The sequence below is a fragment of the Pneumocystis carinii genome (assembly GCF_001477545.1).
Source record: "Pneumocystis carinii B80 chromosome Unknown supercont1.7, whole genome shotgun sequence".
In the NCBI taxonomy this organism is placed as follows: Eukaryota; Fungi; Ascomycota; class Pneumocystomycetes; order Pneumocystales; family Pneumocystaceae; genus Pneumocystis; species Pneumocystis carinii.
In genome coordinates, this window is record NW_017264719.1 from 296,744 (window position 1) to 312,066 (window position 15,323).

General features: G+C 29.3%; 8 protein-coding genes across 8 annotated transcripts; 3 read left to right on the plus strand and 5 right to left on the minus strand.

Annotated features, from left to right (window-relative positions):
* The first annotated feature begins 341 nt into the window (after positions 1–341).
* T552_01752 (hypothetical protein) lies at positions 342–750 on the plus strand. Its single transcript, XM_018370320.1, has 3 exons — positions 342–505; positions 548–584; positions 636–750. The coding sequence occupies exons 1-3, from the start codon at positions 387–389 to the stop codon at positions 705–707; spliced, it is 228 nt and encodes a 75-aa protein (XP_018226035.1). The 5' UTR covers positions 342–386; the 3' UTR covers positions 708–750.
* A 32-nt stretch (positions 751–782) lies between these two features.
* Positions 783–2,344, minus strand: T552_01753 (60S ribosomal protein L3-B). The gene is made up of 7 exons (XM_018370321.1): positions 2,277–2,344; positions 2,186–2,223; positions 1,998–2,137; positions 1,873–1,954; positions 1,399–1,824; positions 960–1,353; positions 783–911 (listed from the first exon to the last, which is right to left on the minus strand). Exons 1-7 carry the CDS (start codon positions 2,296–2,298, stop codon positions 829–831), a joined length of 1,185 nt encoding a protein of 394 aa, XP_018226036.1. The 5' UTR covers positions 2,299–2,344; the 3' UTR covers positions 783–828.
* A 251-nt stretch (positions 2,345–2,595) lies between these two features.
* Positions 2,596–5,526, plus strand: T552_01754 (hypothetical protein). Its single transcript, XM_018370322.1, has 3 exons — positions 2,596–3,128; positions 3,205–3,921; positions 3,976–5,526. Exons 2-3 carry the CDS (start codon positions 3,222–3,224, stop codon positions 5,478–5,480), a joined length of 2,205 nt encoding a protein of 734 aa, XP_018226037.1. The 5' UTR covers positions 2,596–3,128; positions 3,205–3,221; the 3' UTR covers positions 5,481–5,526.
* A 530-nt stretch (positions 5,527–6,056) lies between these two features.
* Positions 6,057–6,891, minus strand: T552_01755 (hypothetical protein). The gene is made up of 5 exons (XM_018370323.1): positions 6,817–6,891; positions 6,515–6,714; positions 6,375–6,425; positions 6,243–6,323; positions 6,057–6,190 (listed from the first exon to the last, which is right to left on the minus strand). Exons 1-5 carry the CDS (start codon positions 6,843–6,845, stop codon positions 6,102–6,104), a joined length of 450 nt encoding a protein of 149 aa, XP_018226038.1. The 5' UTR covers positions 6,846–6,891; the 3' UTR covers positions 6,057–6,101.
* Positions 6,892–6,985: 94 nt separating this feature from the next.
* On the minus strand, positions 6,986–7,941 carry T552_01756 (hypothetical protein; the record flags this gene model as incomplete). Its single annotated transcript, XM_018370324.1, has 7 exons — positions 6,986–7,227; positions 7,284–7,325; positions 7,371–7,399; positions 7,447–7,678; positions 7,721–7,743; positions 7,800–7,866; positions 7,911–7,941. 7 exons carry the CDS (start codon positions 7,939–7,941, stop codon positions 6,986–6,988), a joined length of 666 nt encoding a protein of 221 aa, XP_018226039.1.
* Positions 7,942–9,250: 1,309 nt separating this feature from the next.
* On the plus strand, positions 9,251–12,071 carry T552_01757 (hypothetical protein). The gene is made up of 10 exons (XM_018370325.1): positions 9,251–9,332; positions 9,378–10,234; positions 10,278–10,644; positions 10,688–10,756; positions 10,799–10,969; positions 11,016–11,139; positions 11,183–11,384; positions 11,425–11,536; positions 11,583–11,674; positions 11,720–12,071. The coding sequence occupies exons 1-10, from the start codon at positions 9,275–9,277 to the stop codon at positions 12,023–12,025; spliced, it is 2,358 nt and encodes a 785-aa protein (XP_018226040.1). The 5' UTR covers positions 9,251–9,274; the 3' UTR covers positions 12,026–12,071.
* Positions 12,072–12,306: 235 nt separating this feature from the next.
* Positions 12,307–13,799, minus strand: T552_04129 (hypothetical protein; the record flags this gene model as incomplete). Its single annotated transcript, XM_018372180.1, has 5 exons — positions 13,696–13,799; positions 13,371–13,654; positions 12,996–13,325; positions 12,533–12,952; positions 12,307–12,489 (listed from the first exon to the last, which is right to left on the minus strand). Exons 1-5 carry the CDS (start codon positions 13,763–13,765, stop codon positions 12,307–12,309), a joined length of 1,287 nt encoding a protein of 428 aa, XP_018226041.1. The 5' UTR covers positions 13,766–13,799.
* Positions 13,800–13,873: 74 nt separating this feature from the next.
* T552_04130 (hypothetical protein) lies at positions 13,874–15,318 on the minus strand (the record flags this gene model as incomplete). Its single annotated transcript, XM_018372181.1, has 7 exons — positions 13,874–14,012; positions 14,052–14,134; positions 14,178–14,722; positions 14,766–14,885; positions 14,932–15,026; positions 15,070–15,155; positions 15,200–15,318. 7 exons carry the CDS (start codon positions 15,316–15,318, stop codon positions 13,882–13,884), a joined length of 1,179 nt encoding a protein of 392 aa, XP_018226042.1. The 3' UTR covers positions 13,874–13,881.
* Positions 15,319–15,323: the final 5 nt, after the last annotated feature.

Below are 15,323 nucleotides of genomic sequence, written 5' to 3' on the forward strand. Positions count from 1 at the left end.
TTCTTGTATTTCTAAAGATTATTTTTAATGTTGATTTGTTTAGAAATCTAAACAAAATTAGTTGCTACAGTAACCAGGCAAAAATTAAAAACTTCAAAAATCTAAAAAATAGCCTATTTTTATATTTTTTATCACTGATTTAACAAGAAATACTTGATATCTTCTTTTTTCTTTTAATTTTTATAATATATATATATATATCTTATCTTAAAAATATAAAATTCATTTATTAATATAAAAAACCAAAGATATCTTAAAATATCTTTATATAATATAGTATACAAGCAAAAAAAACAGAATATTACTTAGAAAAGAGAGATATTTTAATAAATAATTGCTTTATTTCTTAATTTTGTACTTTTTTTTTGTTACAAAAATATACTACAATGGAATATACTAAGAAACAACGGATATCATTAAAAAACAAAAATTCATGTGTAGAAGAAACAATAGATTTAGAAGAGCTTAATAGACGTCAATCGGCGTTAAGTGTATTAGAATCATGGTAAATAATAATTATATAATTAATCTATTAATAACTAAACAGGGACAAGCAAGCGATGCATGCTATATCGTCGAATACAGTATAACTATTATATTTATATTTATATTTAGATTTATACTAAAATTAATAGTCAACAGGAAGTATACGAGAACGAATGAAAGCAATCATAGCAGGGATTAATCTAATTAAAAAAGAACAATAAATATTTAAATGTTTGCAATAATGCTAAATATATTATTTTTTAAATCATGTATTTATATATAAATTTATATCCATGTTCAAAAATTTGTCAATAAAATTATATAGACGAGTAATAAACATAATCAGGAGGTTTTAGAAGCATGCGTTATATCTCTTTTAGTAACTCCCATGAATTGTTTCTTTTCTGCAGGTGTTTGGAATCGTCCTATAAACCATAATAAGCATTGTAAATGAAAAAAAAACAAATACAAACCATGTCCGAATTTACTACTTGTATCAATCCATTTAAGAGAAACCTTTTCGATAGCTTTCCGAGAGGTATGGGTTAAAAGAGATTTTCGAAGAGTTAATATGCGTTTAACAGGGCCTGGAGTACTCCCTGCTAACATAATAAAATCGTTCTCAACGGCTCCATAACGAACAAAACCTCCCATTGGAGTAACTCGCTTCTCAGTAATATCAAAATCCGTTGATGCGTTTTTAGGATCATCACCACTCCCAATACGATAAATCTTATGGTTAATCGATGTACGATGATGATAACCATTTTGACCCGCACGTGCAACTGTCCACATAACATGCGAAGGATGCCATGCACCAATACATGCTACTTTACGAAGACCACGATGTGTTTTACGAGGAAGTCTCTAATAACTCATCAGAAATATTTATCTATCGAAAAATAAAAAAACCCTTGTTCCCCAACGAGTCGTAACTCCTTCAAACCCTTTACCCTTTGTAACACCAATTACATCAATCATTTCATCCTGCTCAAAAACTGATTTAACATCTACTGTCTTCTCAAAATGTTGACGTGCCCATTCCACTTTTTTATCTACTGTTTCACCATTCACCTGAATTTCCATAAGATGCGCCTTTTTCTGACTAAGAGGCGTCTTTCGAATCTGGGTATGTGCAAGTACACGGACTACTGTACAATATTTCTTTATACGCTCAAGCTCACGTGCGATAGGTCGATTCATCTCTGAATATTTCTTGGCATATCTTGTAAACGCCTTTTTCTTAGATTTATACCAATTCTTATAAAATCGACGCTTCACTTCATCACTCAAATGTTCTGCCCATACTGTTGTCAATGATCGAAGACCACGAGGTGTCTTATAACTCCATTAAAACCTTTTTTACTTATAAAAATAATTCAAAACCTCGACATAACCAACAACCCCCACTACTACAAGAGGCGGCGTCTCTATTATCGTAACTGCCTCGACTATCTCTTTCTTGTGTCTTAAATAAAATTAAAAAAATATATATAATTATATTTATATACAAAATAGTCCCCGGGCGATCCAAATCTCGCACAATATGTGTCATTCCTGCCTTATACCCCATAAAAGCCGTCAAATGAATAGGTTTTTTAGGATCATCCTTCGGAAATGCCTTAACCTTTCCACGATGTCGACATGCTCGCTGTTTCATTATAAGACATATTATTAATATTAATAATCATTCTTTTACTTTACGAGGAAGAAATCCTAATGATCCATGACGTGGTGCTATAAACACTATATTAACCAAATACACTATAATTATTCTTCTCTTCAAAAACCTTCATATTTTCTATGTGACATCCTTTTCTTTAATTAATTAATTTATTTATAAATCCTACTATCCTCTCTATCTAATACTACCTTAAAAACTATTTATTTAGCACTTAATTATCTATTTTACCGTCACATATACCTAAACCCTCTCTTCTAAAAATGGTTAATACTGGCATCACAAAGCTAAACTATTTATGTTTAGTAACTTTTATTTTAGTAGACCAAAACTAAGTTTAATCTTAGTAAATATTTATGTTTGAAAGGAGTTAAAGTAAAATTTTATAAAAAAAATGGTAAAAAAAACTATTCTATCTTAATTTATTACTACTAATATCACACTAAAGTCAAAGTTATAAAAATCTAATGTTAAAAACGTAACCTTATAAATTCGAACAGACTAGCAGAGGATGAACTAAAGTAATCGGAGAATCGGAGTAAACAAAAAAGGCCTTGCAGGAACTTGTATTAAACAAAATACAAAAGATCAATTTATTAATCTGTTAAATCTTCTTTCTAATCCGTCAAAACGAAGAAAACATTGGAGACGCGTGAAGAAGGCCCTCGACGGACCACGCGTCGGCGTAGAAAAAAGCATGACGACCTTGACCGTGATAATCCTCCTCGTGATACAACTCATGATTCCCTATCGGCTCCTAATATTGACGTCTCTGATCCTCCTGCAATTCCTGGACCTTCCATAAGTGCTCCTTCCACTGCTACCGTTCCCTTCTCTTCTATAAATACCGCTACCTCCTCAACCGCTGAAACTCCCTCTCTTATTACTGGAACTTTAACGACTTCTAGAGCTACTTTACAGAGACTTAGCAACATAAATGAGGAGATCTGGCTGCAGCTTGGTGCGGATCACTGGCTTGTCACGTGAGCGACGTCACGTGACAAGTCTTATGATATGTAATTAATAAGGTGATATAGGAAGACTGGCAGAGCAGATGAATGAATATGAGAGGGCTATGACGAGTTATGAATGTGTATTAAGACATAATCCATACTCGGTGACGGCGATGATACAAATAGGAAATATTCTTCAAGCGAATGAGCAATATCAGAGGGCAGCAGAGTTTTTCCAATCGGTATTGAATGTGGATCAGGAGAATGGGGAGATATGGAGTTCATTAGGGCATTGTTATTTGATGATGGATGATCTGCAGAAGACGTATACGGTATATCAGCAGGCGTTGTATCATATGCAAAATGCGAAAGATGCGAGACTTTGGTATGGAATTGGGGTATTTTATGAAAGATATGGGTCATTGGAGTATGCGGAAGAGGCGTTTTCGCATACGATCCAGATGGATCCATTTTTTGAAAAAGCGAATGAGATCTATTTTCGATTGGGGGTTATATATAGACAACAGCATAAATATGCACAAAGTCTTGAATGTTTCCGATATATTCTGCAGAATCCGCCGAAGCCACTTACGAAGACGGAAGTATGGTTTCAAATAGGACAAGTGTATGAGCAACAAAAAGAATATAAAATGGCGAAAGATGTATATGAGCATATTTTGTCAGAAAATCCGGAGCATGCGAAGGTACTTCAACAATTGGGATGGCTTTGTCATCAGCCCAATACGTCATTTACGAATCAGGATCATGCAGTTCAATATCTTACGAAATCTCTTGAAATAGGTAAACATATTAAAAAAAAATATATATTTAGATTATTTAATACTATTTTTTTAGATAGCCATGATGTTCAAACATGGTATTTTCTTGGACGATGTTATATGGCTCAGCAAAAATATAATAAGGCTTACGAAGCGTATCAGCAGGCTGTTTATCGTGATGGAAGAAATCCTACTTTTTGGTGCTCAATTGGTGTATTATACTATCAAATCAATCAATTCCGAGATGCACTTGATGCATATTCACGCGCAATCCGCTTAAATCCATATATATCTGAAGTTTGGTATGATTTGGGTACATTGTATGAGTCTTGTAATAATCAAATTGGCGATGCATTGAATGCATACCAACGTGCTGCTGAGCTCGATCCTAACAATCCACATATTAAAAGTCGTCTTCAATATTTGCGTAATGGAAAAGCTTCTGGATCTCATCATACAAGTGCACTTCCACATCCTCAAGATATTAATCCTTCTAATTGTCAAAATTCCAATCTTCCAGCAGAAATATTGGCACAATGGTCCAAGTCTCCACATTCTTCTGCACATGTATCTTCGGTTGCAAATGACGACATGGGAAAACTGCCTCTATTACGCCCTCGTTCTAATGAAATTGATTCTCCTTTACCAGCGCAAATTTCAGATGTTTCGAAAAAATCTTTCATGTCTGTTACATCAAATGAACGTCATGGACAGCATACTCTTTCTCCAACAAGTTATCATCATATTCATTCAAATCCTTATGATCATGAACGACCAAACCATCCTAATCATTCACATCATACACCCGTATATCCTCCTCAACCCTCATTAGAATCACATAATGGATCACATCCTGTTTATCATTTAGCGTGTCCTGGAAATGTAACGGAAGAATCGTCGCATACATCTATTCATTCTAATACATTTAATACAAATCATGATATGAAGCACTTGATGAATAATCCGCCTAACTCTCATTTGTCCTATACAAATCATTCCAAATCTTCAAAACAGTCTCTAGAATCCATCATTCATCATGACACAAAAGAAGCTTGGGAGACAACCAAAAGGCAAAGAGAATGGGATGAAAAAAATGAAGTGTATGAACAAAAAAAGACTAGTTCCTTAAAAATCGGGACGAAGGAAACATCTTATGAAAAAACTAGCGAAAAAAAAGAATCATATACACATAGTTCATTTAGTAGGAAGGTCTCAAAAGAATCTTTAAAAGTTAAAGAATTAGAATCCAAGGAATTGCCTAAGAGTTCTAAGTATGGGTCATCAGGTACTCAAAAGAATTCTTCGTCAACATTTTCATCTATCTCACCTGTTTCTAAATCTTTAGAATCGCTTGAAACTGATAATTCAAATCAATTGATCAATAATTCTACAAAAAATAATACTGAATTCGCCAAATCAAATAATATAACTGAAGTTCCTAACAATGGTAATATCGATGTAGATGGAATCAAAGATCCTATTTCAAAAAATGAATGGTCAGGTTCAGAAAATACACAAAAAATTGAATTAACCGTTAGAAAAATCAATATTAATGAAAATTATGATAATGATGATGAATAATTTTTTATAGTTAGTATGCTTCTTTTACATTTATATGTAATATAGATTAAGAATTTTTTGGGGGTATGAATTTAAAATGGCTTAATATTTTTGAAACTAGAAGGGATATCAGAAACAAGACAAAATGCAATGTACCAAGGATGGTGATATAGATTAAAACTATATATTTTAATTATATATTATGTACTTAATACATGAAACATAAAAGAAATTTGGTTCATTAAACTGAGACAACTTATTAGACTATAATTAGCTTTTTCATTAAAGAACCAAGTAAAACACAAAACTTGGTTTAATTACGGCATATTCCATCTTTCAAATCTGGGGTTAATGGAATCATTATCTTATATTTAATATATCGGGTTTTTTATTAACATCTTATTTATAATTTTTTAAAGGATATCGCATTAAAGCTTTAATTTCAATTTATACAAATACATTAATATATATATATATACATTTTTCCATTTTTTTTAATGCTATAATATACGCTTAGTCCTAAAGTTTTATACCCCTCATATGTTATATATGTCATACTACATTATATATATAAATGACTACTTATGTATTAATTTTATATTAGATTCATGCCATTTCCTCATTCATACTATTATTCTACCCTTAACCACCTTTAGGTTCAACAATATTGTTGGATACTATGCTTTTCCTAAGCTCTGCTAAAAATGTACTCCCCTTTGCCATCAAATGGCCTATTTATCATACATTAATAAACATATCACCTAATAATATACTCTTTCAAACCTCGACCGCCCCAAATAGATGCAGTCGAGCCATTCTTTGTCATCCATTCATTATTTGTCATTTTATATATCTCTGGCCTATCTAAAACAAATAATATACATAAACACTTTTAAAAAAGATATCCTTATGTACCTTTAGCTGGAAATGTTGTATCATTAGCCCGATCTAAAGCTGATTTCCATTCTATTCCCCATTAAACCCTTCTATACATAAAAAAATACACAAAAACAAAATAATTTCTCTCTTTAAAACAAAATTATTAATCAATATACCTTTGTTTAAATAAGATGAAACTTCCACTGTATTAAAACCTCTAATAGGTACATATGTTGCTTCTGAAAATGTTGTTTTAGATAAACGAAAAGATGTAGGCTTAGATGTCAAAGATCCCTTTCCAGGACTCACTCCTAAAGGTATACCTGTCTTTTCAAGCACTGTCCAGTTCGATTTACGTCCATTTCCACGTTTCCCTCTACATATCATACTTATTAATATCTTAATAATAATAAAAGTTTAAAAAAAACACTAAAAAACAAGGAAAAAAAGACATTTGAATAGAAAATATGAAGAATACCTTGATTCTGCCTCATCTTTTAAAGGCATCTTAAGTTCTTAAAATCTTAAGCTAAATCTAACACTTATAAAACTTGTTATCTACACTATCAAAAGGGTAGGGTTCTTGAACTATATACACAATATCATGTCATCAAATACTATTAAAAACATGTTAAAATTCTATATAATTATCTAAATTCATTTTTATAGTATCTTGTATAATAATCATTTTTTTTAGGTTGATATCTTGAATATCCATAATAATCATGATAACGTCTATCATAACGTTCATAATGATTTTCATATAAATCTCGTCGATTATAATAGAAATTAAAGCGATTATACATTGCTCTATCATAGTGATAACGGCTGTTATAACGGCTGTATCTATGATATAAGGGGGGCAATTGCTTGTTTTCCTGTATATAATCTTTTTGATATTAGTTTAATGATTAATTGTTTAATAAAATATGAATTTAAAAATACCTTTTTTTGGGGGACCATAGTATTTTCCAGGAGTTGGGGTTCCTCAATGTTTAAATAAGTATTAACATATTAAATGTATAAACCTACGTGGTCTATCACGACGAGCACGATCTACACTGATAACTATATTAAAAACGATGTATTTAAACTGATTAAATTAAACCTTATTACTAGACCATATCGTTCTTCTCCTGTTAAGCCTTCTCGTGCAGCATTTGCCTCTTGCATCGTTGACATTTGAACAAATCCAAATCCTCTAGATTCTTTTGTATGAGGATCGATCATAATTTGACATTTTTCAACTTTTCCATAAGCTGAAAACATTTCCCTTAGTTCAGGCTCTTTTAATCTCTCTGCAATGCCTGCTACAAATAGGTTTAGCCCTTGATTTAGTGCTATTTTTATCAGTTTTTCTCTTTTTCAAAAAAAACTTTAACTTTTTTCATCATTCATATTTTCTCTAAAAATACAAAAATCTTAACTTATTTCTTTTATTTTAATACATTTACTGTTTACCTTATTGATGACTCTGATGCACTTGTTTTTTCAACACTAACTTTTAAATCCGCCTTTTCCTCTTCACCTTTAAAACTTGAATAAAAAATTATATTAGCTAGTATGATCTACCTTGACCCTTTGTATTAGATGATTCATTCATGTTTGTTTTGTATATTTTTTATTAGATCCAATGTTTTTTACCTTACAAAAATGTTCTGATTAAATCCTGCTAAAATCAGATCTAAAAGAGATATATTAAAAAATGAACTAGCTAATCTATGATATGGTAAAAGATCTATTCAAAATCTTGTATGTACATTAATTTTTTTAAAAAAATATTCAATAAATTAAATGTATTTGTATATTTATTTTCTAAACTCTATTCTATCATGTTTCTTATATCTAAAATCATTGATAAATCATGTATGAACTAACTTATTTTCTCTTAAAATATGAAAAAACTTAGATTGTAATATATAAATATTATATTTTTACTTCATTACTACCACTAATACGAAGACTGATACTACTATTATTATTTTATTACTACTACTGTTACATGTTTATTGATAAAGAGATTTCTTTAACTAAACCCTAAACTAAGATTTTATACATGAAACCAAACATAATTTTATCTTTTTCTTTTTTTTCTTTTAGCTTAGTTTAGGGTTCTTTTTTCCTCATTTAACTATTCATTTTTCTTAGGCTTTTCTCAAATAGGACACTAATTAAAACATATAGATAATCATGCTTTTAAAAGCTTGTCTTATTTTAATGTTTTTTACATAAAAATAAAATATTAACATTTAGAAAACTGGCCATCTTATCATCTGATAATCCCTCATATATATATATAAATAGTAATAATAATCTTATAATAAATCTAATTTATCATATATCTAATAATTATCTATTTTTCTCACTATTTCTAAACCTAAATCTCTAATTATATCTATTTAACCAGCCATATCTAATTATTTTCTTACGAACGTCAGAAACATATAAATGTTTATTTATTAATATGAATTTTTGCCTCTAAATCCATATTTATAAAGAAAAAAGCATTTTAATACTCAAAATACAATAAAAGGCTTAAAAATAGCCATATTTCATGTATAATATAAACCACTTTTATTAATTTTAATAATATTTTTATCCCAAGCAGTTTGTGAACTAAGGAAACTAAAGGGTTATTAAAAGTTATTTCGTTAAAGAAGTTTGAAAGTTCTTTAAAAGTTATTCAACTCTAAGATAATCTGAGTTGAATAATAATTTTTAAAGAAAATCATCCAAATTATTAATATTGGATATTTTTAATTATAAGATTTAATAATATAAAAGGTTATTATAATGAAACAGAAGAGAAAATGAATAAGACTAACATTATGTTTATTATAGATCTGGTATCTTTTAAGGAATATAGTTTATTTATTTATTTATTACTGGAACATTGATTTACCAAAGAAATTTATTAAAGAATAAAGAAGAAATCCATGCAATATCTATTCAAATATATGACATTATTTCCTTTGCTGAAAGGAATACATGCATGTTAGTTTTATGTTGATAAAAATAGGATTTATTGACATAATATAGCACTGATTACTCAACAGACGAATATACATGAAATTTTTACTCTTGAAGATGTTGTTTTATATCCTCATGAGATATCAAAAAAATCTATTGATTCGTATTCATCATTTGATTTAACTTTTGCATTGCCATATCATTATCAACAAACAGAATACCCAAACTGGATGAAAAAATATGTTAAATTAACTATGACACCAAATTTAGATTTGATAAATGAAAATTCGCATTTGCAGATTCATAATGAAGATGGAGAAGTTATAAGTTCAGAAAAAATTGATAGGAATAATCATAGAGTTTACCGCGGAGATGCATTTGTAACATATACAGAAAATAGTATAGGATTATTGGAGAAAAGATGGCATAAAATAGGATGGGCTAGGATATCTCTTCATCAAGATGGAGATTTGCCCATATTTGAAGGAACATTTTCATTGTCGAATGATTTATATACAGTAAAAACAGCAAAAAATTACATGTTACTTAAAGAAGCTCATGAACCAGAAATTTCTGCTAGTGAAAAAAGTATGGTATTATGGATTGAATCAAATAAACCACCCAAAACTTTAAGAAAACGGAGCAATTTGTATCTAGATAATAAATGTATGTTAAACAGTATATATGATGAACCGACTCCTTTAGATCAGGCAACATTCTCTTATGGGTCTGGAGAAATTAGTGCTGTTGAGAAGCTTGCTTTATCTTCTTCTAGAATTCGATTAACAAATTATATTGGGGATAATTCTGGATGTCCAAAGTATAAACAAGTAGCTTATGTTGGAGCAGCTCTTGACTGCAATTATATTTCTATGTTTGAAAGTTCATCTAATGCAACAAATCATATTATCTCTCTTTATAATAGAGTAACAATTCCCCATATTTGTTTAATAAAATTAACATATATAGGTATCTGCAATATATGAAGAAACATTTAATATTTCCTTAGGATTATTGAATGTAACTATTATGGGTAGAACATGTCCTAATGAGAATCCTAAAGTTTCATGGAATGTCGCATGCTCGTCACATTATAACATTAGTACTCGTTTAAAACATTTTAGCTTATGGAGAAGCGGGATTAAGGATAGCATTGCATTATGGTCTCTATTTACAACATGTCGAAATACTATGGAAGTAGGCATTGCATGGTATGGTGTTCTTTGTCAGGATATTATCCCAAAGGGTCCACATTCTAATTGGGTATCGGGGACAAATGTTATAGCAAGTCCAGCAAATATTGAACATATTGTGCTTGCTCATGAAATAGGACATGGTAAGTATATTATTTCTATTAATACTCTAATATATTCGTTTAGGATTTGGTGCATCTCATGATTGTACAAGCGAATCATGTAAAAATGAATCAGCTTCATGTTGTCCTTTAAGTAACTTATTCTTATATAATTTAAGCCTTCTGACAATAATAGGTTCAACTGTATGTGATACAAATGAAATGTATATAATGAATCCAAAAAGTTCTATATCAGCACGAAAATTTAGTCCATGTTCTATAGGACAAGTATGCAACAATCTTAAAAAGAAGCTTGTCAATTCTAATTGTCTAAAAAACAACAAAAATGTTAGTTTGATTTCTCGAAGTTTGTGCCTTTTTCATGATCTATATATCATTTTAATATGTATCAGGAAAGTGTGGAAATGGTATTGTTGAAGAAGGAGAGGATTGTGATTGTGGAGGAGAAAAAGGTTGTAAAGGAAATCCATGTTGTAATCCTAAGACATGCAAATTTACAAAAGGTTCAGTATGCGAGTAAGATTACCCTTTCGAAATATATTATATATTTATTTTATAGTGATTCTAATGAAGTTTGCTGCATAAATTGTCGTTTTGCACCTAAAAACACTGTATGTCGTTTATCAAGAGACGAATGTGACCTTGTTGAAGTATGCTCTGGTACATCTTCAACATGTCCTCGAGATAAATTTAAAAAAGATGGTACCCCATGTAGCAATAAATCTAAATGTGCATCTGGCATATGCACAACTCGTGATATGGTAATTCAAATTGATAATTGATTTCATCTGAACAATTTAGCAATGTATTAACCATTTTAATAATTCCAAAGGATCATGTCATGGTTCTTGTGTACTTTTTTGCGAACTAGGGGGGACTTGTATATATTCTGGACTTCAGAATTATTTTATTGGTAAATATTTCTTATTTTTATTTTCTAAAATAAATAATATCTAAAGATGGAACACCTTGTGGATTTTATGGTTATTGTTATAAAGGCAACTGTATAGAAGGGAGTTATGGAAAACAATTAAAATCATTATTAAGCGGGGTAATTTCTTTAAAAGTAATTTGAAATATATTAAAATAATTCTAGTTTAAAAACTGGATTTTTGTTATCATTTTTGTTTTGGGGCTTCTTCTGGCGTTTTTAATTAATTGTATTTATAATCGATGTTTCTCATATGTTTCTCAGAAAGAAAAAGTGGTTGATGATGGTGATCAAACAATTCATATTCCTATATATACAAATCATCCATACAACTATTATAATAACATACCTAATTACATACCACATGTACAATATGATCCATATAGACATTATAGCTTTAATCAAAGGGGCTTCTATTATGAGACGAATCCAAATTTATCAAACAATTATCAAGCATATAGATATAAATAAAATATTGTGTATTTATACTTTTTATATTTTTTACAATAAATTTGCATTATATTGCAGATTTTCATAAATAATATTTTTTAATGTCTATGTTATGTCAATTTCTCCCTTATGAAATTATATTCAATTTAAATGAATATTGTAAATAATATTTTTAATAAAATAAATTAAAATGATTCAATTATTTTTTAAAAAACATTGATTTAAAATATTTTTATATCAAAATAGTTAAAGAGATGAACCCGTTTTGCTAATATAGATTAAAATATAATCTATAATAAACTTTACTCTTCATTTTCAATATCAATATCAATATTCGAATCGCAGATAGTTTTTATTTCTAAACCTTTTTTGACTAATTCCATATGCAATAATGACAACTTGGCAGACCTTTTATATTCATTACTAATTTTTAGTATTTTTTCATATATGATATCTTGCTGATTTGGCTCTACAATTATAAGAAACTGAAAATCAACATATTTCTTTATACAATTATATTATACATACCTTATTTATATTATCTATCTTAGCAGATATTTTTGATTCCAATATCAATTGTATAAGTTCCTTCTCCATATTATTTAATAAAAATAAAAAAACATTTGCCATTTTTCTAAGATCTACATAACTAAAAGGTTTAAGATATAATATATATGCCTTTTGCCTTATATATAAAAATAGATTATCAACATGTCTATTTAGATATATATCAAGCATAAAGTCATTTTTGAATCTATTTAAAATATCAAAACATTTTAAATAATTAGATGAATAAAATGCAATCACTACTTCAAAGACTTGAGACTCTAACTCATGCAACTTCCAAAATTCCACATTATCAATGATATATTGCTTAAGTTCAGAACGAGAAAATGAAGAAAGAGCACAGATCACTGCATAAATGACCACATCATTAACAGATATAATCTATAATATAATCAATATAAGAATCAAATCATAGAAATATTACATCGTTAAATTCTATATCTTCCTTTATTTTGATCTTGCAGAATTTCAATGCTGCTTCTTTATAATTCTCTAGATTAAGACAAATCAATCCAGAGATTACCTCAATTTTAGAGGCAATATCATTTCTACACATCATATTTTGTATTTTAACAAGATATGTATTTACATTTATAAAATCTTTCAATTCCAAAAATATTTTTATTATGTTTAATAACGTATCCATACTATGCTTTGGTGTTGTGCAATATTCACATACTTTAAAATAGAATTTTAGGCTATTTTCCAGATCTCTACACAAATAATAGTAATCTGCAAGATCCCTATATCCCATCTATCATTATTTAGTCCAATTTCTTCAGAAACTATGATGATTTACTCTTATACTTTCTTTTATAAAGTTATTTTTATAATTTTTTAGCCCAGACTTCATCTTTTGAAGCGTATTTTTCACTTTTTTCTTTGTCTCTTGAATCCACTCCGTATCTAGAACTATATCGCACTGTGATGAATCTTTTTCTTGCAATGTTTTAACTAATTTTTCATATAAAACAGTATTTAAAGTTTCTGCTTGAGATAACTCAATAGCAAGCTTAAGCGCTTCTACACTAAGGATTGGACAACATTCAGAAATAAATATCAGACGCTCAATACGTGTATAACCTAATAAAGGTTATCTTTTAATCTCATTAATCAATATTTACCTTTATAATTATTAATATAACTATTTAAATCAAAAGTAGGCAAAGAAATATCTAAGATATCATCAACCATAGTCGGATCCGAATATATTATAAGACTTTTAAGTCTAAATAACCTTCTTTTTTTAATAAAACAAAATAGTTTCTATAATATTTTTAAAGCGATAAAGATATATCCAAATAAATATACTAGTTGTCATAAACTATATACTTCCCTAGTTCTAACAGCTGATCAATTGGCCATTTTCTAATAGGAAGTATTGAAAGATCTGAAATATAACCAAGACTATACATTTCATAAGCAGTCCATGCAATCATAGCTAAAATTAGTATAAAAAGTATAAAACAAAAAATAATACCAGAATTATCACTGCACAGTTCAGTAGGAGGAAAAAAGAGCGGAATATGTTTGTAAGGACTGTTATTTAGTTTTGTGTGTAATCTATAGATTTTTAATGTATATATAATATAAATAAAATTCATACATAGTTTTTAAAAAAGAATTCCTAGCAACACCTCCACTTATCACAATTCCTGTAACATAACCGTCAATTTTTTCTAGTCCTAATAGAAGACAGCGGGAAATATGATTGAATGCAGATATTTGTAATGATCTGGCTAGACTTTTCAGTTGAAATTCATTAAAAGATGACCTTTTAACAATTCGATCAACAGATGAACCTAATCCCGAAAAAGAAAATGCAAGTTTAGATCGATTTTCCGGGTTTTTCATAAGAGGTTCAGGCAAGTTCCATACTGTGTCTGTATCCATTGATGGATCACCACTTTTTGACCAATTTTCAAGAGCTTGTCCAGGCATCATGCCATTCCAATCAACTTTTAAGAGTCTTGCACATTTATCAATCATATCCCCCACTGAAATATCCAATGTAGATGCCAAAATATCATGCTCTATAACACTTCGTGACCTTACTAATAATGTATGTCCACCTGAAAGTAATAAACTTAAATAAGGAAATTCCGGATATTTTCCACTACTAATCAATCGAGGAGTAAGAGAATGTGCTTGCTGATATCATACATTAATTAAAATTACATATATAATTCAATACCATATGATGAATCCCAATCAAAGGAACATCTAAGGCTACTGATAAACCCTTTGCCGTATTCAATCCCACTGACAAAGATCCAATCATCCCAGGACCTTGCGTCACAGCAATTAAATCTATCTATTAAGGTCTATATCATTCAATAAAATACCCAATTATATTATACATTCCGTCGGCCACAAATATACTCATCAAAAACTTCTTTTAAAATATATGACAATTTCTTCTGATGATACACAATTGAAACTTCTGGATGAATCCCTTTTAACAATTAAATCTACCCAAAAACCCTTCTAAAATCTACCACCAAACTTCTCGTTCTCACTCAATGATCTCTCTGTTTTATGGTATAAAACCTCAGAAAAACCCTTATCAATACAATTCTCAAGCCTAAATCTTAGAAAATACCACTAGAAATATCTCATATAACCCACAAACAGACACTTGTATCATCACATGATGTTTCAATTGCTAAAATCCTCAATTCTCTATAAAAACTCAAAATTTTCCGCGGAAAAAAGTAACCCCAGTAATTTCTGCATCCAAAAATCATATAAA

Excerpts from the sequence above, each read along its gene's own strand:
- T552_01757 (XM_018370325.1), top strand. The coding sequence starts at position 9,275 with ATGCAATATCTATTCAAATATATGACATTATTTCCTTTGCTGAAAGGA. Across the intron at positions 11,140-11,182 it reads ACAAAAGGTTCAGTATGCGA|TGATTCTAATGAAGTTTGCT; the intron begins GTAAGATTACCC and ends TTTATTTTATAG. Across the intron at positions 11,385-11,424 it reads TATGCACAACTCGTGATATG|CAATGTATTAACCATTTTAA; the intron begins GTAATTCAAATT and ends TGAACAATTTAG.
- T552_01754 (XM_018370322.1), top strand. The coding sequence starts at position 3,222 with ATGAATGAATATGAGAGGGCTATGACGAGTTATGAATGTGTATTAAGA. Across the intron at positions 3,922-3,975 it reads TACGAAATCTCTTGAAATAG|ATAGCCATGATGTTCAAACA; the intron begins GTAAACATATTA and ends CTATTTTTTTAG.
- T552_01752 (XM_018370320.1), top strand. The coding sequence starts at position 387 with ATGGAATATACTAAGAAACAACGGATATCATTAAAAAACAAAAATTCA. Across the intron at positions 506-547 it reads TTAAGTGTATTAGAATCATG|GGACAAGCAAGCGATGCATG; the intron begins GTAAATAATAAT and ends ATAACTAAACAG. Across the intron at positions 585-635 it reads ATGCTATATCGTCGAATACA|TCAACAGGAAGTATACGAGA; the intron begins GTATAACTATTA and ends TAAAATTAATAG.
- T552_01753 (XM_018370321.1), bottom strand. The coding sequence starts at position 2,298 with ATGTCACATAGAAAATATGAAG. Across the intron at positions 1,955-1,997 it reads GATCGCCCGGGGACTATTTT|ACACAAGAAAGAGATAGTCG; the intron begins GTATATAAATAT and ends ATTTTATTTAAG. Across the intron at positions 912-959 it reads AAGTAGTAAATTCGGACATG|GACGATTCCAAACACCTGCA; the intron begins GTTTGTATTTGT and ends TATGGTTTATAG.
- T552_01755 (XM_018370323.1), bottom strand. The coding sequence starts at position 6,845 with ATGCCTTTAAAAGATGAGGCAGAATCAAG. Across the intron at positions 6,426-6,514 it reads TTCATCTTATTTAAACAAAG|AATGGAAATCAGCTTTAGAT; the intron begins GTATATTGATTA and ends AATGGGGAATAG. Across the intron at positions 6,324-6,374 it reads TACAACATTTCCAGCTAAAG|ATAGGCCAGAGATATATAAA; the intron begins GTACATAAGGAT and ends TATTTGTTTTAG.